This window comes from Oryctolagus cuniculus, chromosome X (genome assembly GCF_964237555.1).
Source record: "Oryctolagus cuniculus chromosome X, mOryCun1.1, whole genome shotgun sequence".
Taxonomy (NCBI): Eukaryota; Metazoa; Chordata; class Mammalia; order Lagomorpha; family Leporidae; genus Oryctolagus; species Oryctolagus cuniculus.
In genome coordinates this window covers 85505343-85527512 of record NC_091453.1, presented here as the reverse complement: position 1 = coordinate 85527512, position 22170 = coordinate 85505343, and the positions used below count along the sequence as shown (strand labels likewise).

At 45.2% G+C, this 22170-nt stretch overlaps 1 protein-coding gene across 15 annotated transcripts in view; it reads right to left on the bottom strand.

Annotated features, from left to right (window-relative positions):
* The window catches only part of TSC22D3 (TSC22 domain family member 3), a 69352-nt gene extending 66787 nt beyond the window's left edge, over positions 1–2565 (bottom strand). The window contains exons 1-2 of one of the 15 annotated variants that reach the window (XM_070067462.1): positions 2484–2565; positions 340–751 (exon numbers count right to left, since the gene is read on the bottom strand). In XM_070067462.1, the coding sequence (XP_069923563.1) occupies positions 340–659 (320 nt within the window). In that variant the 5' untranslated portion in view covers positions 660–751; positions 2484–2565. Of the gene's footprint in view, positions 1–339; positions 766–1012; positions 1460–1589; positions 1824–1888; positions 2091–2418 lie in introns of those variants that run through there. The other 14 variants (XM_070067459.1, XM_070067456.1, XM_070067457.1 and 11 more) reach the window with 14 other exon arrangements.
* Positions 2566–22170: the final 19605 nt, after the last annotated feature.

Sequence of the window (22170 nt, the reverse complement as noted above, 5' to 3'; positions counted from 1 at the left end):
TGGCCAAAGGGGCTGTGGGAATGTATACAATTGAGGAGGGAGGAGGGCTAGCTTCCTCCAAGCCTTCTGGGCTCTGCCCACCTCCTGGGCCCCAGCGCCCCCCGCGGAGAGCCTCGGCGGGCACCCTTCAATATAGCCTCGCACCTGCCGGGGCCTCCCTTCAGCAGCACAGTACCCCAGGTATGCTCCAGGTCCGGTCATGCTCGGGAGCCCGTGAACCTGATCTCCCCGGGGCCCCTCCTGAACTTCCTGGTTGCGCCTGTGATCGGAGATGAGGGTCCAGCAGAGGCTGCGGTGAGCCGGGCCGCGTCCCCCCTCCCTCCTTGCCCAGGCACCCACCTGTGGAAGAAGAGCAGGATAGAGAGCATGGTCTGGTCGATGTTGCGGTTGCAGATGCCCTCGTTGATCAGGTAGCAGGGGTCTCGCAGCACGGGCTCTAGCGAATCCTGCCGCATTATGTTGTTGAGCTTGTCGGTGTTGAGGTTCTCGAAGACCAGTTTCTCTTGCAGCTGCCGAAAGTTGCTCACTGTGGGGCTGCCCGGATTGTTGTTCTCCCCACTGCTGCCTTTTTGGAGCCCGCTGCGGTGGGCCAGGTCCAGGCAGCAGTTGCAGCAGTCAAGGCCGACAGGTGAGCGGCACTCGATTTTGGGCTGGGCCATCTTCCCAGACTCGGGGGTCGCCTGCTCTGAAACTTCAGGGGCGGCTGGCAGGTGCCCACCCGCCGAGCTGGTCTGAGGGGACTCCAGGGTGCCTGGAAAAGACAAGCTGTGAGAAGAGTTGGAAATGAGCGCCGCAAGCCAGCCACCCTGGGCTCGGCCCCCTTCTGGTTGTAGTGCCGGGGGTGCGAATACAAACAGCTGGACAAACAGCTCTGAGCGGATCCTTCGGGCTCACTTCCTCCTCTTCCTCCTCCTCCCCCTCCTCTTGAGGCCGGGGCCGCCCCCCTGGGGTGCCACACGCGGTCCCAGCACAGTCCCAAGTTTCCTAAGTGTGAGCGGGACTCGGGGCGGACCTGCGGCGGCAGGAAGGGCGGGCAGCAGGGCAGAGGGAGAACCGGGGCGCGCCCTCGCTCCCTCCCTCCTGAGCTCCCTCCCTCCCTGGCTCTCGGGCTCTCCCGCTCCCTGGGGCTGTGCTGGCTGCGCGGTGGCAGGAGCCGAGAATGAGTGAGGGAGCGAGGGATCTGCACGACCCGGAGCCAGCGCGGAGCAGTGACGGCGTGTAAATCACCTCGGAGGGGCCGGCGGAGGACGCCCCTCCGTTGGTTCCCCGGCGGGCGCGAGCCCCGCCGCGATCTCGATCTCTATCCTGCCCCACGCCCCGCCCCGCCCCTCCCCACCCGCACCCTAGCACCCACGCTGCGGCTAGCACCCTCGCCCTCGTGCCCGGCGTCTCAGCTAGGGCTCTGCCAGCGCGCGCGGCGCATCCTATGCCAGAAATTGACAAGCGTCCTCCCCCCCTCAACCCTCTCCCCGCGCCGCGCCACTTGCTAACGCCACCGCCGCCGCCGCCGCCGCCCCCGCCGCCGCCGCCGCCGCCGCCGCCGCCGCCCCCGCCGCCCCCGGGCCATCGCGCCACCCTAGTTCACTGGCCTCTCGGGGCTCGAGTTCCACAAGAGGGAAAATATCTTTAGTCCCACCAGGGATGGGTGCCCTTGCAGGAGGGACGCCACTTTCGAGCACCCCGCCGGATCGTAGCCCTAACTGCCACCCTCCACGAGGCCGTTTTTTTTTTTCGATGGCGGGGAGGGGTTGCCAAGAGTGCGGTTGCCTCTGCGGAGAGTCGGAGGGCGCCAGGCACACATCGGGAGTACCCAATAAACGTCTTACGTAAAACTCACGGAAGCACACTCAAACTCTCAGTTTCTGTCCCTTTCACCCTCTTCACTTACTGTCTTTCCTCCCGATCTGTTTTTCCCCCAATTTGCTGTCTCCCGTCTTTCCCTCAAGTCCTCCCTGAACCCCGTCTGAGGCGATCTCGGGCCCGGCTTCCCGGAATGCCAGCTTCCCGGCAGGTTTCCCTCAACTCTCTGCTCTTTTCGCTCCGCTCAATCGTCTCCTTCCTTCTCGCTGATTTCTCTCATTGTGAAAATCTTTTCCTTTTTTCCCCTTTGCCTATTTCCTCTACCCGCGGCACCGCCCCCCATTTCCTCTCTTTGCCCTTTTTCTGGTAATTTTTTCTTCTCCTGTCTTCTAGTTCCTCATTCTTCTCTTTCCCCCTTTCCCTTTTTTTTCTCTCTTCCTTCTGCCTTCATTTCGCTCATTTGATCTTCCCGACTTCCCTCACTCCAGCAACCCCGCGTTCTCCTCACTTCACTTATCTTCCCCCGTTTTCCCAAATTTGTTCCATTTTCTTGTCCGCTTTTTTTTTTTTTTTTCTGAACCCCATCTGGCACCTGCGGTGATCATCCCCTGTCCTTACCCTTTTTCAAAGCTGTGAAAATTAGAATCTGAGGGGATTGGGGAGAGGAGTAAAGCACAGCACACCTGGAAGCTTAGGCTTAGGGGCTCTGAGTGAGGAGCGGATGGTTCTGGAACTGAGGTAAAGTGAAAGGGCAGATCTGTGGAGAGAGCAAGGCACTCTGGTGCCTTGGGTCGTACCCCAGCTTTGTGAGATGTAGGGATGTGCTGGGTGGGCAAGTGGCAAACTTTAAGGGTAATTCAGGACTCGGAGACTTGCAATACTTTCAGTGTGTAGGATTCAATAATTATTTGTTCCTCCCCCAAAGAAAAAATATTCAAGATTTTCCGTTTTAATATCAAACTCAACTAGATTTCAATTTCAGTCAGCCCTCTCCACCCCCCTGTTCAGCTTGCTTCATTCACAAGCCCGTGACTTTTGAAATAAAGCAGTGTATACTGCCACCTTGTGCCCCAGGCGTCCAACAGTCCCTGCCTACGCCGCTCAGTCAGTTCTTGGGGAGAAACCAAAGTGCCTCCTAGCGGAATCCACAGTGCGTCGGTTTTGAGAGCCGGCGGGACTAGAAGGAGGAGGCGGCTGGACGCCCATACAAAAAAAAAGAAAAGAAACTATCAATTCCCAACTTGACTCTCACTGGGATTAAACATGACAATAGGTCTGATCTGATTTCATCATCATTTAAAAAAAAATCATCTATTATTTTTCACTTTATGTTTCTGTGTGGGAACAAACTGTTGAAATCCTTACTTAAGGTATACTAAGCTGATCTTCTGTATACTAAGATAATCGAAAATGAATCTTGATGCGAATGGAAGGGGAGAGGGAGTGGGAAAGGGGAGGGTGGTGGGTGGGAGGGACGGTATCGGGGGGGAAAGCCATTGTAACCCATGAGACGTACTTTGGAAATTTATATTCATTAAATAAAAGATAAAAAAAAAAAAAAAAAAAAAAAAAGAGTCTCGTGACCAAGTTACAGGCCCGGATGGCAGTCAGGGTCAGAGCCGCCCTCTTTCTAGTGGAGCTACACTTGGCCTGAGTCCATACAGACTGGACTCCCATATATTTCAAATTTCCTCCAGGGGCCACAGACATCAATTAGGAGCAAAGGGCAGACAACTAACTTCTGTTTCCAAGGTCTTACATGGGACCCCATGATTGGGGGAAATGGGGAGGACAGTATTTTCTCTACTGTAGCTTCCAGAATTTTTTTTAAAGGCTGTAGCCTTGGCTCCTGAAAGGATCCCAAGGTCAGAGATGAAAGCAGTGTTGGTGGAGGGAGGGGAGGTCGTTGACAAGACCAGCAGAACAGAGGTAGGGTCCTTGAACTCTCATAGACTGATAGAGTCTCCATTTCTTCTCTTAACAGCCAATCCTCTGAATATGTTAATTTCCCTCTTTTTTCTTCTTCGTTGTCTTTTTAAAAAATGTTCTTGGACAAAAGCCAGAGGAGGTAGTAGAATAGGAAATTTCATCTGCATTGTGTAGACTTATAGCCTACTAAATTGTTTTTTAATTACAGCACTTATAATTTTTCCTATTGTTTATAATTATTTTATGTTAAACTTGATAAAAATATATTAGATCCGTAAATGTTTATTTAAGTTTTGTGTTTTTTTTTTGAGAATTGCTGGGCCTTTTGCTTCTAAATTTGCCTGAGTCCTTTTATCTTTCTGCATAACCTTGGGATGAGGGCTCAGTGGAAGTATTTCCTTCGTGGCATTTGGCACTATTAAACTCAAGATTTTGTCCCCTTGACATTTCCCTTGTGGTAATTCTTGCTCTCAAGCAGTATTGTTAATAATTCAGTACAGCTTTGCATGCTATACCCAGGTTGATCAAGAGCAAATATAATTGAGATATAGAAAAAATCCAGATAGTTCAGAGAGGTGCTGTGTATTTGCATACAAGCCCAGCTTGTTATTGATATATTGCATACCTCTGCGAGGGAAGGCCCACCGAGCAAAGCCACCTTGGCTCTTTTATGTGAAGCTTTGCTTTGTTGACACACACTGTGTTGGATGGAGGGACTCTCAGCAACAAAACTCAGAGAGCAGAGCAGACCCCTCTCCAGACAGACTTGGTGGCTTTCTGGGTGGAGCAACAAGGGAGTAGAAGGGACACCTCCTTCTCAGATGTAGTCATTCAACAGTCATTTACTTTCTGCTTGCCCTCTGCCAAGTAAGGTGTTAGTAGGGATTCAGAGGTAAATAAAACATAGTCCAGGTCCTCCAAGAACTCATGTTCTAGCTGTAAAAACAGATGTGTAGGCAGACAAAATAATACAAGTGGTAAGTGATGATAGACGTCTGGTGTGTGCGTGTGCGTGTGTGTATTGGGGGTGGTATGTGCTGTCAGAGCACAGAGGAGAGATTAGCTCTGGCAGGAGAGAAGGACAACCTACAGATGCTTCCTGATTTACAATAGTGTTATTTGCCAATAAACGCAGTATAAATTGAAAATATTGTTGTCGAAAATGCATATAATACACCTAACCTGCCTACCCTTCTAGTTTAGCAGCATAACACACTGCAGAGTGTCGGTTGTTTACTCCAGTGAGCTTGTGGCTGACTGGGAACTGTGTACAACTCAGAGTTTCCTATTGCATATATCACCAGCTTGGGAAAATATCAAAATTCAAAGTACGGCTTCTACTGAGTGTGTATTGCCTTTGCACCATCATAAACTTGAAAAGTCATAAGTCAAAGCATCATTAAGTCAGAGACCATCTGTAGCAAACTAGTGGACAGAAGCTTGGGGATGTAAAAACATATATGCTGGGGGAAGGGTGTGGATTAAAAAGTAGTTTAATGTTTGTCACTGGAGAATAAAATATGAGAGGTGGAATGAGAGTTAAGGCTGAAAAGAGATTTGGGGGCCGAACTTCAAGGAACGTAATATGAAACAAGAAGAAAAATACCCCCTTTAAGTTTGCCATACTTTTGGCAATTAATAAGAAAAATAAGATACCATTTATTGAATACCTGCTATATGCCAGACACTTCACATATATTATCTAATTTAATCCTTACAGCCACCCTATGAAGTAGATGTTATGATTCCAGTGATGATGGGGACTTTAGGAAGTTAAAGAAACTCTCAGGTTATATAAGGAATGCTTGGTGGAGTCTGTGTTTGAACTCACATCTTTCTGACTTCAAAGTGTGTGCTTTCAGCCATTACATGATTTTTATGATGGGTTTCTCAAACATTTATGAAGTTTAACATCTGTTTTAAGATTATACATGGGGCCAGCACTGTAGTATAGAAGGTTAAGCCTCTGCCCTCAGTGCCGGCATCCCATATGGGCGCCGGTTCGAGCCCCAGCTGCTCCACTTCCAATCTAGCTCCCTGCTAATGCACCTGGGAAGGCAGGGAAAGATGGTCCAAGTCCTTGAGCTCCTGCACCCACGTGAGAGACCTGGAAGAAGTTCTTGGCTCCAGGCTTCAGATCGTCTCGGCCCTGGCCATTGTGGCCACTTGGAGAGTGAACCAGCAGATGGAAAATATCTCTCTCCTTCTCTGTATATCTGCCTTTCAAATAAATAAATATTTTAAAAACTACTTATTTAAAAAAATAATATTCAGGGGCTGGCATGTAGCTCAGTGGGTTAACGCTCTGGCCTGAAGCACCGGCATCCCATATGGGCGCCGGTTCAAGTCCCAGCTGCTCCACTTCTGATCCAGCTCTCTGCTATGGCCTGGGATAGCAGTAGAAGATGGCCTAAGTCTTTGGGACCCTGCACCCATATGGGAGACCTGGAAGAAGCTCCTGGCTCCTGGCTTTGGATCGGCACAGCTCCGGTTGTAACTCTGACTTTCAAATAAATAAATAAAACTTTAAAAAAATAATATTCAATCACTGACTACTGTAATTAAAGACTTTCATTTGTAATGTGTAGAGCAAAGAAGAAAATTGACAAGTCTGGTTTGTTACAGTAGCTGAAACTTTTTTAAAGATTTATTTTATTTATTTGAAAGTCAGAGTTAACACAGAGAGGAGAGGTAGAGAGAGAGAGAGGTCTTCAATCCACCAGTTCACTCCCTAACTGGCCACAACCACCAGAGCTGTGCCATCTGAATCCAGGAGCTTCCTCTGGGTCTTCTGGCATGGGTGCAGGGACCTAAGGACTTGAACCATCCTCTACTGCTTTCTCAGGCCATAGCAGAGAGCTGGATTGGAAGTGGTGCAGCCAACACTTGAACCAGCACCCATATGGGATGCTGGCGCTGCAGTCTGGGACTTTAACCCTCTGTGCCACAGCGCCGGCGCTAGTAGCTGAAATTTTGATGACCTACTATGTGCCAGGCTCTGTGCTAAGTGCTTTACATGGCGTCATCCAATTTAATTGTCTCGACAATCCTGTGGGGGCTGGCTTTCTGGTATAGCAGATTAAGCCATGGCCTGCAATGCTGGCATCCCAAATGGGTGCCTGTTCGAGTCCCAGCCACTCCACTTCCAATCCAACTCCTTGCTAATGTGCTTCGGAAAACAGTAGAAAGATGACCCAACTTCTTGAGCCCCTGCACCCACGTGGGAGACCTAGATGAAGCTCTTGGTTCCTGGCTTCAGCCTGGCCCAGCCCTGGCCATTGCAGCCATCTAGGAGAGTGAAAGAGTGGATGTAAGATCTCTCTGTCTGTCTCACCTTCTCTCTCTGTAACTCTGCCTTTGCCTTTCAAATAAATGAATCTTAAGAAAAAAAAACCACTGTGAGTTAGATACTACCATCATCCTCATTTAAGAGAAAAGGCAACTGAGGCACAAAGAAATAGTGTAGCACAATAGGTAGCTACCTTAAACACTTGCAGTTAGGTTCTCATCAAGACACACAATGGAGATTTGTAGGCAAATCCATTTCCTTATCATTGATATACTATTGCATTAACCTATCTTAACTGGGGAAATCAGATTACCGCTCCCCCCCAAGCCTTCACAATTGTTTATCACTGATTTGTACACTGTTAAAGCTAGTAAGGATTTAAAAATCTTCTATCCTTAAAGGGTAAGGGGTTTTTAACTTTTTTTTTTTGCCATGGACATTTTAAGATTATGCCTGGGTCCAATATTGTGGCTTAGCATTTTAAGCCACCACCTGTGACGCCAGCATCTCAAATGGGCAATGGTTTGAGTCCCGGCTGCTCTACTTCTAATCTTGCTGCCTGCTAATGGCCTGGGCAAGCAGCGGAAGATGGCACAAGTCTTTGGGCCCCTGAACACATGTGGGAGGCCCAGATGGAGTTCCAGGCTCCTGGCTTCAGCTTGGCCCAACTCCAGCTGATGTGGCCATTTGGGGAGTGAGCCAGCAGATAGAAGACCTCTCTTTCTTGGCTGCTCCTTCTCTCTCTTGGTAACTCTGCCTTTAAATAGATAAACAAACAAACAAATTAATCTATCTTTAAAAAAGAAGAGTACACTTTAAAAAAGAAGAGTACAGCCTATTAGACCCTTTTTTGAGAACAGTGCTTTTAGATATATACAATAAAATATATGGGATGACAAAGGAAATAAATGATATTGAAATGCAGTTATCAACATACAAAACACAGAAAATTGTGGTGTTATATAATTATACACCTATTGATATAGTAAACAGTAAGATCAAGATGCATCTTTAATTACCATGATAGGGGCCAGTGCTGTGGCATAGTAGGTTAAACATCTGCCCACAGCATCGGCATCCCATATAGGTGCCAGTTCATGTCCCAGGTGGCTCCTCCTTGGATGCAGCTCTCTGCTTATAGCCTGGGAAAGCAGTAGAAAACAGTTCAAATGCTTGGGCCCCTGCCCCTGCATTGGAGACCCAGAAGAAGCCCCTGGATCCTGATTTGGGATCAACCCAGCTCTGGCCATTGTGGCCATTTGGGGAGTAAACTAGTGGATGGAAGACCTCTCTCTCTCTCTCTGTCTCTCCCTCTCTGTCTATAATTATGCCTCTAAAGTAAATAAATTAATCTTTTGAAAAAAACATAATAACTTCAAAGTAATGATGAGTGTAAAAATGCTTAAAGATACCTGTAAGAACTGTAATGTGGGGGCTGGCACTGTGGTATAGTGGATTAAGCTGTTGCCTCTGATGCCAGCATCCTACAGGAGTGATGGATCAAGTTTTAGCTGCTTCATTTCCTATCCATCTCCTTGTTAATGTACCTGGGAAAGCAGCAGAAGATGGCCCAAGTGCTTGGGCCCCTGCCATCCATGTGGGAGATGGGATGGAATTCCAGGCTCCTGGCTTCAGACTGCTCTAGTCCATTCCTGGCCATTGTGTCCATTTGGGTAGTGAACCAGTGGATGGAAGATATTCTCTCTCTCTCTCTCTCTCTCTCTCTCTCTCTCTCTCTCTCCCTTTCTCCATATCTCCCTCTCTCTCTTTCTCCATATCTCCCTCTCTCTCTCTCTTTCTCTATATCTCCCTCTCTCTCTGTAAGTCTGCCTTTCAAGTAAATAAATAAGCCTTTAAAAAGCAGTATTGTGACATAAAGCTGCTTATGATTTCTACTGATGACAAAGTCACAGGCACTGCTAATAGTACTGTGATGTGTTATATGCATTTGTACTTGAAGGAAATAAAAATTTCAGTTAGAGGTTACTAAAAATAAAATTGCAATATTTTTCCATTGAAGTTTATTTATTTCCCTGATGTTTTAAGAGTTCATGTTCTAGACCAAATTCCTTATAATATGACTAATAATAGCTAACATGAATGAACTTTTACTATATGCCAAACATCGCGTTAACGGCTTTACAGCAATTTTCCACGTATTCCTTACAGCAAGCCTGTGAGTCAGCCTTGTCTTATAGCTTTCAGAGATATGAAATTGTTTACCAAGTTCATACAGCTGGCAAGTGGAAAAGATGGGAATTGACCCTAAATCAGTGTGACTCTAAGCCTCACTCTTTTTTTTAAAGGTTTATTTATTTACTTGAAAGTCAGAGTTACACAGAGAGAGAGGAGAGAGAGAGAGAGAGAGAGAGAGAGATCGTCCATCCGCTGGTTCATTCCCCAGATGGCTGCAATAGACGGAGCTGCGCCGATCCAAAGCCAGGAACCAGGAGCCAGGAGCTTCTTCCAGGTCTCCCACACTGGTGCAGGGGCCCAAGGACCTGGGCCATCTTCCACTGTTTTCCCAGGCCATAGCAGAGAGCTGGATTGGAAGTGGAGCAGCTGGGACTCGAACCGGTTCCCATATGGGATGCCAGCACTGCAGGTGGTGGCTTTACCTGCTATGCCACAGCGCCGGCCCCCTAAGCCCTACTCTTGCTCTTAACCAAACTTCAAGCCTTGGATAGGCACTAGGATGCCTACACTGAAATCACCTGAGAAGATCATTTTGAAAACTCAGGGTTTTTTTTTTTTTAAAAAAGAGTTTATTTATTTATTTGAAAGAGTTACACAGAGAGAGGAGAGGCAGAGAGAGAGAGAGAGAGGGCTTCCATCCGCTGGTTCACTCCCCAATTGGCTGCAATGGCTGGAGCTGCGCCGACCTGAAGCCAGGAGCCAGGAGCCTCCTCCTGATCTTCCCATGCAGGTGCAGAGACCCGAGGACTTGGGCCATCTTCTACTGCTTTCTCAGGCCATAGTACAGAGCTGGTTCAGAAGTGGAGCAGCCAGGTCTTGAACCGGCGCCCATATGGGAATACGGCACTGCAGGTGGCAGCTTTACCTGCTACGCCACAGCATCATTGCAGAAAACTCAAGTATTTGGACACTAGGCCTACTGTAACACAATATCACAGACCATGTGGCTTAAACAACAGTGATTTGTTTTTTCATAGTTCCAGAGACTGAAAGCCTAAGATCAAGGTAGCCACAAGATTGATTTCTTTTAAAAACCCACCTTCTCTAGGGCTGGCGCTGTGGTGTAGCAGGTGAAGCCACAGCCTGCAGTGTCGGCATCCCATATGAGCACCGGTTCAAGACCCGGCTGCTCTCCTTCTGATCCAGCTCTCTGCTATGGTCTGGGAAAGCAGTAGAAGATGGTCCAAGTCCTTGGGCCCTTCACCTATGAGGAAGGCCAGGAAGAAGCTCCTGGCTCTTGGCTTCAGATCAGCACAGCTTTGGCTGTTGCAGCCATTTGGGATGTGAAACAGTGGATGGAAGACCTTTCTCTCTGTCTCTCCCTCTCTCTGTAACTCTGTCTCTCAAATAAATAAATAAATAAAATATTTTAAAAATTTAAGTTTGGGGCAGACATTGTGATGCAATGGATTAAACCTCCTCTTGGGATGCCCACATCCCATATTGGAGTGCCTGGCTATTCCACATCTTACTCAGCTTCCTGTTAATGCATCCTGGGAGACAGCAGATGATGGTTCAAGTGTGTGAGCCCTTGCCATCCACATGGGAGACCCAGGTGGAATCCCTGGCTCCTGGCTTCAGCCTGGCCTAGCCCTGGCATTTGGGGAATGAACCAACAAATGGAAGATCTCTCTCTCTCTCTCTCTCTGTGTGTGTGTGTGTGTGAGAGAGAGAGAGAGAGAGAGAGAGAGAGAGAGAGAGAGAGACACTGGGCCTTTCATGAAAGAGGCCAGTGTTGTGGTGCAGCATGTTAAACCAACACTTTTGATGCCATCTTCCCATATCCCAGCATTGGTTTGAGTCTCAGTCTCCACTTCTGATCCAGCTCCTTGCTAATGTACCTGGTAAAGCAATGGAAGATTCCCCAAGTACTTGGGCCCCTGCCACCCATATGGGAGACCCAGATGCAGATCTGGGATCCAAACTTCCAGCTGGCTCAGCCCTGAACATTGTGAACCAGCGGATGAAAAATCATTTTTCTTCCTCTCCCCCTCTCTCTGTCACTCTGCCTTTCAAATAAATAAAATAAATCCTTTAAAAATAAACAAATAAATTAAAAGTAAAAATACAAGTAGCAACAGCAGAAGCAAGAGCAGTAGTAGTAGTATAAAGTCCCTGTCCTCACGAATCTCTAGTTTTTCTAGATCTTCTTTCCCTGTTCTTAAAGGAAAGCAGATTCCCAATAAGCCACACCTTCCTGGGGAAGTCAGCTCCAAAATAGTAGCAAGCAAGCCTAGATTTCTTTTTAAAATGTTTTATTTATTTATTTTTTCTATTGGAGAGGAGAGAGGGCACTCCCTTGTGCTTGCTCACTCTCCAAAATGCCCGCAACAGCCAGGGCTGGATTAGGTTGAAGCTAGGAAGCCAAGATTGAATCTGCACCTCCCACATGGATGGCAAGGGCCCAAGTACTAGAGCCATCATCTACTGCCCCCCAGGATGCAGTAGCTAGCAGGAAGTTGGAATCGGGAGCAGAGCCAGGACTTGAACCCAAGTAATATGATATATAAGATGCAGGCCTCCCAAATGGTACCTTATTGTCTATGCCAAATGGCCACTCCCTTATATCTTCCTTAAACACTGATTTATTTTACTATAATTGGAGTTTTCATCCTTTTATTACAACTGATATTTGCTCTATTCAGGAGTCACACATTTTTCGGTTGCTTAAATTATTATAGATCCTTGTGTGGAAGGATCCCAAATAAATTGTTGATATTGGGTATTTCTAGGGAAGGGATGGGATTATGTACCAGAAGAAAGGAGTGAAGGAGAGGGACTTTCTAGTTATATCATTTGACCAAAAACTATGCTTCACTTATATAAATTAAAATATTTTTATTCTGAAAGTAAATACAAAATGATTTTAGAAAATTGATGGTACAGGATGCTTCCCCCTTTTTCAATGTGCATGTTCAAATGAGTATAAACTTTATTTATTTGTTTGTTCATTTAAAATGCAGAGTTAGAGAGAGAGGAAGACACACACAGAGAGAGAGAGAGAGAGAGAGAGAGAGACCTTCCATCTGCTGGTTCACTTCCCCAAGTGGCCACAAAGGCCTGGTTGGACCGGGCTGAAGCCAGGAGCAGAGAACCCCATCATGGTCTTCCACATGGGTGCTTAGGCCCAAGGACTTTGGCTATCCTCTGCTGCCTTCCTAGGTGCATTAGCAGAGAGCTGGATCAGAAGTGGGGCAACCAGAACTTGAATTGGTGCTCATATGGGTTGCTGGTATTGCAGACGGTGGCTTAGCCTGCTATGCCACAATGCTGGCCCTGAGATCCAAATTTAAGAGCACAGAGAACATTGACTACCACTCCAGGTAACTACTGTCAACACCTTGGTGCCTCTACTTTTAGCCCACTTCCCCTTTTCTATAGATTGTACAGAAGTGACCCCTTTGATGACAAAGGCACCCTTGCTGAGGCTTCAGTACACTCAGTTCACCCTAGATCCTTAACCTCAACACCTTGGGCTGATCTAGGAGACCATATAACATCTGAATTTTAAGTATAGGACCAGTGCCTGGAACTGTGCATTTTCCTTTCATGATAGAAACTGTAAGGATGCAGAATAAGAGTTGTCAGAGTTAACCTCTAGAGAAAGCAGCCCACACATTTGGGGGCTTGGGGCACCTGGGTCCCTATTGGTTTCAGAGCCCAAGTCTCTACAGTCTTCTTAGGACAGGACTTGGTAAATATTTTCTTTTTTTAAGTTCTCCTTTTATTTATTAATTTCCCTCAGTTATATTTTTGTATACTTGACAAATAAAAGTGTATATATTTAAGGTGTACAACAGAATGTTTTTATATATATACACATTGTGAAATGATTACCACAGTCAGGTGAATTAATATATTGACCAGACTCTCTTCATAGACCTGTTTTATGGAGGTTATATATTATTGTATCTTAAAAACTATGATTTTTTTCTGGAGCTCACAGTCTGATGTGTGTGTGTGTACATATGTGTGTGTAGAAGAAATATAGAAAAGTAAAGAGATAATCACAGTATATATGATAATGGTTGTGATAGAAGAAATCACAAGGTAGTTATAGAAGGAAAAGAGTAGGTATACCTAACTCTGATTGGAATAGTCAGGGCTTCCTTTACTTCCTAGAAGAGATGCTAATTTGAACTGACCCTTGAAGGATGAACTGGGAAGGCCAATGTGTTTATCCTATTTTCTTGTGTCTAGTTGGCATTCATCTAATGAGATGGTGGATGAATAACACTTAGTGTCTAGCACCTTGTAAGAACTCAATAAATGCTAGACATCATTATTATTACCTGAGCTTTTCCAAGGAATTTGAATGATAACCTGTATTTCCCATGAGGAATAAATGAGACAATGCTTAGCATGTAGAGTGCTTAATCTAAAAGCTGGAATATAATAATTGCACAATGAATGGTGACTGTTGATAGTATTTTGTTACTGCTGTGCTTATTTTTAGGTTCTACTGGACTGAGATGGAATCTTCTGTCTGACCTTCTGGGTTGTCCATTTCTGCAGTTTTTCATATTACATTATTTCAGATATAATGTCTCCCAGCATACTTATATTTGGAGCTTTTCCTGGCAGCAACTTTTGGCCCCAACCACCACTACCACCAGTTGCATGATATGCTCATGCTGTAGTCTCTAAAAACACACAGAAGAGTTAATCATGGAAGAAATGGAGCAGAACCATGGCTGCTCCTGAAAACATTCTCTGTATGGTGAAAGGATGACTCTCATTTTCTGATTAACACAGCCTCTGTATTGCTAAGCTGAAGTCAGTTGGTAGAAGTTAATTAATAACTTTAGGGGCCAGCTTTGTGGCACAGCGGGTTAAACCACCCCTTGTGATGCTATCATCCCATTTTAGAGTACTATTAGAATCCTAGCTACTTCACTTCCCATCCAGCTTCCTGCTAATATGCCTGGGAAGACAGTGGATGAAGGCCCAAGTGCTGGGGACCCTGTCTCCTATGTGGGAGACTAGGATGGAGTTCCTGGCCCCTGGTTTTGGCATAAATCAACAGATAGAAGATTCTCTCTCTTCTCTCTCTCTCTCTCTTCTCTCTCTCTCCCCCCTCCCTCTTTCCCTCTCTCCCTCTCTCTCTCTGCCTTTCAAATAAATAAATAAATCTTTTTTAAAAACTACCTATTTTTCTTGGGCACATTTGCTGCTGTGGATCAAAGGTAGAGTATATGTAGACTGTCAGTATGTTTCTTAATCCAACACCATCTCCTCACAACAGCTAGCAAAAGTTTCTGCCTTGCCAGAAATTGGTAGTCATTTTTTCCCCAGTTTCCTGAGCTAGTGCAAGTTTTAGTGTTTTTGCATAGTTTCATGCACATTTTATTTATTTAAAAGGCAAGAAGACAGAGACAGGGACAGATGCTCCACCCACTGGTTCACTCCCCAAATACTTGCAAAAGCTGGGGCTGGGCCAGGCTGAAGTTAGGAGCCAGAATCGCAATCCAGGTCTCCCATATGGGAGGCAGGGATGGGACTCAGGTACTTGAGCCATCACTTGCTGCCTCCTATAGTGTACATTATCAGGAAGCTGGAATCTGGAGTGGGGCCAGGACTCTAACCAAGGTATTCTAATATGGGATCCAGGCATCTTAACTGTTGTCTTAACTGTAAAGCCAAATAACCACCCTGCTTCATGGATATTTTAAAGGGCATTTGTAAATGGTAAGTATCAGATAGTGCCAGCTTGCTGTGATGTGAATCCAGAATTCCCCTAGATACAATCAATCTTCCTGCTCATGACTTCAGTGAGGAGGCTTAAAAAAGTCCTTTGCTTTTATCATGATCCTTTGTTATTATTGTTATTGTAAGAAAAATCTGTCTTGTACTTTTCCGATGCCTTGACCTCTCTGGGAAGAGAGAGACTAAGGGTGGAGGAAAGTACAGAACCTAAGGGCTGGTTGTCAGGGTATAGGTCTGAATAGGATGGAGGGGCAACACTTCTTACTGCTTTCCTGTCTGGGCCAAGAATCCAGACAAACCACAGAGAGCAAGTCAGGAAGAGGGTGACCTTCTTGGACAGTTAGCTTGTAGGGCCTGGATATTGTTTGTAGATTCTAAGCTACTGATTAAGAATCTCTCTGGCCTAATATAGTAGAAAAATGGCTTGTGTTGTCATTGTTGCTGTTTTTTAATATCCTTCACAAGGTGTATCTCTCTTCCTGTACTAGCTTTCTAAATCTCAATACTGTGCACTCAGATTGATATATTTGCCCTATTTCCCACTCTCTGTATGTAGCATTTTCATTTGACTTTCAGCCACCTCTGGAACTTTGAACTGGGATTATCCAGACTTTTGTGACCACCCCCCACCATGTTGACATACAAGCAGTCTGCAATTTACAAATAGGTCAACTTCTCAAAGTTCATTCTGAAGTCAGTTGTTTGGAAGACAGCATGCATTTTTTTCTACAGGAGAAAAAAAATTGTTATAAGTGGAATTTTATTTCCAGGCCAACATAGAAAATATTTGTTTTAGCTTTCATGTACTAGAAGGGTTGGCCATTTGTAATGAAAAAGTAGGAAACCTTGGAAGAAGAGAGTCCAGTGGAACAAGAAATACTTTATCTTGACTGCTGCCACTGGAGTCAAGGAGGTTGAATTAAAATGAGGTGCACAGGGCTTTCTGGAGGCTCTCCAGAGAAAATTCAAGGACTTGGAAAAGTTGCAGCTAGTCATAACATAATTCTTCAGTATTTCTGATTTCACTCCAAAACTGATGGCTTTCAGTATTAATGACTAACATGTACTGAGCACCTACTGTGTGCCAGGCATAATGCTAAGTGGTTTACATACCTTCTCCTCATTTCATCCTTACCACAGCACTATGAGATAGATACGAAGGTACTGCAAAACATTCATAGAAAATAGGATTAAGAGAAGTTTATTCTGGGGGCCAATGTTGTGACGCAGCATGTTCAGCTGCTCCCTGTGATGTTGGCATCCCACATAAGAGGGCTGGTTCAAGTCCCAGCTGCTCCGCCTCCAACCCAGCTCCTGGCTAATGTACCTGGGAAGGCATTGGATAGTGGACCAAGTCCTTGGACCCTGTTATCCACATGGGGGAACTGGATGTAGTTCTAGACTCCTGGCTTCGGTTTGGCTGAACCCATTGCAGCCATTTGGGGAGTGACTAGAGTATGGAAGGTCTTTCTTTCTCTCCCTTTCTGTCCCTCTCTGTGTCTTCCCTTCTGTTTGATACTCTGCCTTTCAAATAAATTTTTCAAAACCTATAAAAAAGAAGTTTACTTTGGTGCAAAAACCTGAAATCCATGCATTTTTTCATAATATTCCTTTTCCATGAATTTGAACATGAGGAGACTGACACTAATGAGATTTACAGAAGTTGTACAGGCAGCACACTACTGCAAATCAAGTCAATGGTTTTCTAAAGCCAAACTAGTTCTTAGCAAGTATAGTCAACCACTCTTTTCTTTTCTCTATCTGGATATATCAGGAGCATTACTGCTATGGCTATCAGCCAATTGTTTGTTGGTTCACAAGGAAACAAAGATCACAGAAATCAAGAGAGGTGGAGGAAGAGAGAGAAAGAAGGAGGAAGGTAGAGAGTTTTGTTAGGCAAAAGTTCAACTTAGAAACCACATACAACAGTGCTTCTCAAATTGTACTGTGCATGCAAATAACACAGTGCTTGTTAAAATGCAAATTGTTATTGGCATGTCTCTGGAGAGGTCTGAAATCTTGCATTTCTAATAAGCTACCAAATGATGTTACTCCTGTTGATTCTTGGACAACACTTTGAATAGCAAGGACATATAGTGCAAACGATAAACAAAATAATTCAGGCCTAGTTCCTAATTTAATTGAGATCAACTTCTATACTAAATTCTCTTTTATTCTTTTCTTTTGCAGGCTGCCTCAGGCCATTGTCTCTGCTTTGGAACTGCCACTCTGCTTCATTTTATGTTTGACAGGCCGTTTCAATACAGGGGTTAAATGCATATGAGCATTTTCTATCACTGAGAGCTCTAAGCAGTCTCAATAAGGTACTAGTTTCTCTTGGCACAAGCTAGATCACTGGTCTTGGAGTTCGTGTCTCAATAACTGTTCTCAGCTCTCTTTCCCGCTGAAAACAATCTTATAAAGGTAAGTCATGTAACATGTTCTAATTTCCTTTCTCAGAGCTATTGCTTACATCTGGAACAGAAATAGCCTGGCTTTTAAAAGAATCCAAACCCTTATTCCATCCAAATAGTTGAAACAACACCAAGTATTAGTTTATGGCAACCACTGTAAAGATTCTCTGCAGCCTCTCACAATTCCAGAAGCCTAGTAAAATTTGTTTCCTGGAAGGTTTTTTGCTTGCTTGTTTGTTTTTTTGCTTTATCTTGCCACCTTCCTTCCTTTCTCCCCTTAGGATTTTGACTGTGATCATTTTGAGTCATTCTTCAAGTGTTCCTTCTATTTTTAGATTCTCTGATGAATTCTTCCCTAAGTAGCAAGAGTCAGGGAGGGCCTCCTACTCCAGCCAAGCTCTACTTTTTAGGTAGGAAATAGTCTCTCACAGTGTATACGAGTCAACTCAATGATTTGTGGCCCCTGACAACTGGATTGCTTTTTCCATCTTCTCTTTAACCTTTGGGGAGGTAAGCCTCGTGTGGGTGGCCTTTCCAACACCCTAAGCAGGGAGGTGTTTATCCAGCCTCCACTTAAAAATAGACTATGTAAGTTCACATTTCATCAGTGGATTAAGTAAAAAACTGTGCTGAAAAAGAACTGCAATCTTCTTTTTATAACTTCTGTCCACTTTTTTTAAAGAGTTTTATTATTTATTTGAGAGGTAGAGTTTTGGACAGTGAGAGGGAGAGTCAGAGAGAAAGATCTTCCATCCACTGGTTCTCTCCCCAAGTGGCTGCAGTGGCCGGAGCTACATCCATTGGAAGCAAGGGGCCAAGAGCTTCCTCCAGCTCTCCCATGCAGGTGCAGGGGCCCAAGCACCTGGGCCATCTTCTACTACTTTTCCAGGCCATAGCAGAGAGCTGGATCAGAAGAGGAGCAGCCGAGACTATAACCGGCGCCCATATGGGATGCCAGCACCACAGGCAGAGGCCTAATTTACTGTGCCACAGCTCTGGCCCCTGTCCATTCTTCTTAGTTTTAACATATGGGGCAGAAATAGCCCTTCAAATTTTGTTCGATGGCCATCATAACCCCTTTTAACCATCTCTTTGCTAAACTAAACATACCCAATTCCTAATTAGTCCTTGGTTATTTCCTTTTTTTAAGATTTATTTATTTATTTGAAAGTCAGGGTTACACACAAAGAGAAGGAGAGGCAGAGCGAGAACGAGAGCGAGAGCGAGAGCGAGAGAGAGAGAGAGGTCTTCCATCTGCTGGTTCACTCCCCAGCTGGCTGCAACGGCTGCAGCTGTGCCAATCTGAAGTCAGGAGCCAGGAGCTTCTTCTGGGTCTCCCACGTGGGTGCAGGGAACCAAGGATTTGGGCCATCTTCTACTGCTATCCCAGGTCATAGCAGAGAGCTGGATTGGAAGTGGAGCAGCCGGGACTTGAACCGGCGTCCATATGGGATGCCAGCACTGCAGGCGGTGGCTTTACTTGCTACACCACAGCACTGGCCCCGAGTGTCATTTCTTACTGAGCACCTACTTTGGGCCATGTACCTAACAATCCTCCCCCAAAGGCTCAAGGATAGAAGCTTCTGTTCTCTCCATGAGGCAAGGAGATGGTATAGCCAACCTCTTCCAAATCCTTTCCACTATCATGTGCTATCCTCCATTTCTATCACTTATCAAGAGCCTCAGTACCTCACTTACAAGCCTTTCTCTCTACTCCAACTTTGGCCACCATCCTGAATTATTTTAATGTCCTTGAAGATGACCCATCTATGAACGTCATCCTTTCACTCATTTTCACCTCCACTCTACTTCACCAACTGATTCCATGGTACAGTTTATTCACAGAAGATGGCCTCATCTCTTATTCCATTAAGAAAATCTAGGCCATAAGATGGCAGTGCTCATTTTCCTGCCCTTACACCCTGCCACCTAGCTGCATGTCGCTCCCCGTCTTCGTGGAGGAACGACACAGGACCCTGCGCTGTTCTTTTGTCTGCTCGGCCCTCCCCGGGTTTGCTGCTGGTTCTTCCCGGGTTGGCTACTGTCCCTTCCACCTCCGTGGAAGGGCGGTTCCCCCTGCCACTTTCCCCACTTCCGCAGGGGAGCGGCACACCACCGGCCGGCTCTCTCGGGGGCTGCACAGGTGTTCCTTCAGATAGATGTTCCCCTTAGATGTTCCCCGGTGCATGTTGTCTCTCTCCTCCTATATAGTCCTCTTCCACCAATCCCAACTCGGCTGCCCACACGCCGAGTACGCTGCTCTCCTCCAATCAGGAGCAGGTCCTACAGTTTATTGGTTGAACTGGAGGCAGCTGTGTAGAAGCTGTTTCTCCCTTCTCAGCGCCATATTGTGGGAGAGCAGATGCATAGAATAAGTCTTAATTCCAGTAACTTAGTCTAGTCCGAGTTGCTCCCAGTTGCTCCCCACAGCTGCATCCCTAAATATCATGGTCTCTACTTTCTTTCGTCTTGAAGGAATAGATATCTCTCTCCAGTTCAAGGTTAAATCATCCACCTGTGCTTTGGAACCTGTACTCTCCCAATCCCTTAAAGACATTTCTTCATCAGCTGTCCCCTTTTCATCTGTCTTTCAAACCACTGCATCTCTTTTTATTGGCTACTTCCCATCAGCCTTTACATATACTCAACCTCCATTCCTTAACAAACAAGCAAACAAAACTTTCCTTCCACTGTCGATGCAACTGGCACTTGTCCTACTTCTCTTCCATTATCACAGAAGCTTTTCTGAAGAGTAGACATTTGCTCCATATTCTCAGCCCCCACTCTAGCTTTTCTGTTCCTAGAACACCACTGTTACTGCTATTGTTAAGGAAACCAATTACATCCTAATTGGCAAACCTAATGGACATTGTTAAGTCTTTATTTTATTGGACCTGTTTCTGCTGCATTTAATATAATTGATCACTCTCAAAATATTTCTGTTCTCACGGCTTTCTTGAAAGTGCCTACTCCTTGGCTATGGTGATGCTGCTCCCTTCCTGATCTTTCCCATTCTTCTGCAATTAATCTCTGTTATGCTCCTTTGTGGACTCTTTCTCTGCCACCCCTTAAATGCCAGTCCTTCCGAAGATTTTTCTCGTTCTATAACTTTAACCTAAATAATCTCATCTTTTCCCATCGTTATATCTGCATGCTACCAACACCTAAGTCTATATCTGTGGCCCTAGACATCTCTGAGGTTCAGATATGTATGGCAAATTGATACTAGACATATAGAACATGGCATGTCCCATAGGTACATCAAAACCAAACTCAGTATGTCTCAAATTCACCTTCCTTACTCAAATCCTCCCTTCCTCCTCTACCACTCTACAACCATTTTGGTGATTTAGAACTTTATCCACACAGTTACCAGCCATGGCACTTGGGAGTTATCCTTCATTCTTTTTCTTTGTTTTAAATATTTTTATTTTATTTTATTTGAAAGGCAGAGTTCCAGAGAGGCAGAGGCAGAGAGAGAGAAAGAGAGATAGAGAGAGAGAGAGAGGTCTTCCATCTGCCTGTTCACTCCCCAAATGGCTGCAACAGCTAGAGCTGTGCCGATCCGAAATCAGGAGCCAGGAGCTTCCTCCAGGTCTCCCAAGTGGATGCAGGGGCACAAGGACTTGGGACATCTTCATTGCTTTCCCAAGCCATAGCAGAGAGCTGGATTGGAGGTGGAGCAGCCAGGACTTGAACCGGCACCCATATGGGATGCTGGCACTGCAAGTGGCGGCTTTACCCGCTATGCCACAGCACCGGCCCTTATCCTTCATTCTTCATTCAACCAGTCACCAAGACCCATTAAATCTATCTTTCTTGTATCTACCTGAAATTTCTCTCCTTTGTGTTGCTATAGTGTATTAGTCTTAGCTCTTTATCATCTCTCTCTCTCTCTCTTTTTAATAATCCAAAGAGCTTCTTAAATAGTCTTCCTTTCTCTTGGCCTACTCTCCTTTAAGCCTTCCTCCACATTGCTGCTGGAATGAGTTTTCTAATGCAATTCAGATCATACCACTCCTTAAAGGCCTATCATAGCTCCCTACTGCTTACGAGTGGAGTCCAAGCTGCTCTACATGCCTTACAATGCCTGTGACAACTTACCCCTGCCTACTCTTCCAATGCTATCTATTGTCTTCCTTTCCTTATCTTCTTTGCTCAAATAAGGTCAAGATGACCATCCCATCATGTCTCTGTTTATTCAATGTTTATTGTATGAATGGAGTCTGGGATGCCCCAATTATAAAATAGAGTTCTCCAGCCTGTGCTCTTTCCAGATATCCCTCACTCTGCCCCCTTTGCCCTGAGTTGAGGATAAAAAATGGACATTATATTTTTTTTCTTGTTAAGTGTTATCAATAACCTTATCAGTTTGGGCTCTGCATTATCCAGGACTGCCCAGTTCATTTCAAAGTCCCTCCTACCTTTGTATCATCAGTAGATATGAGATGTATTTGTTTGTATTATTCTGAGACACTGAATCAGAATAGTATGTATTATTCCTATTATTTATTAAACACCTATAGTGTGCCAAGCACTGTGCTAAGGGCTTTTACATATGACTTTGTCACAGCATTTACTGAAAAGTAAGTATTTTGAGCCTCAGTTGACAAGTGAGGAAATTGAAATCAGTATGGTTAAGGGCCTTGCCCAAGGCCAAATTACTGATAAGTAGTAAAGCTGAGATTTAAATCAAGGTCTTTTAACCTCAAAATCGATGCTTTATTCATAACAATACACTGATTAAATGAGGCCTCCCCAGTGTTTGACTACTGGGCAATAGGTTCTCCAAGGTTGGCTTGAATCCCTCAGGGCCTAGTGCTCATTGCTCTCCAA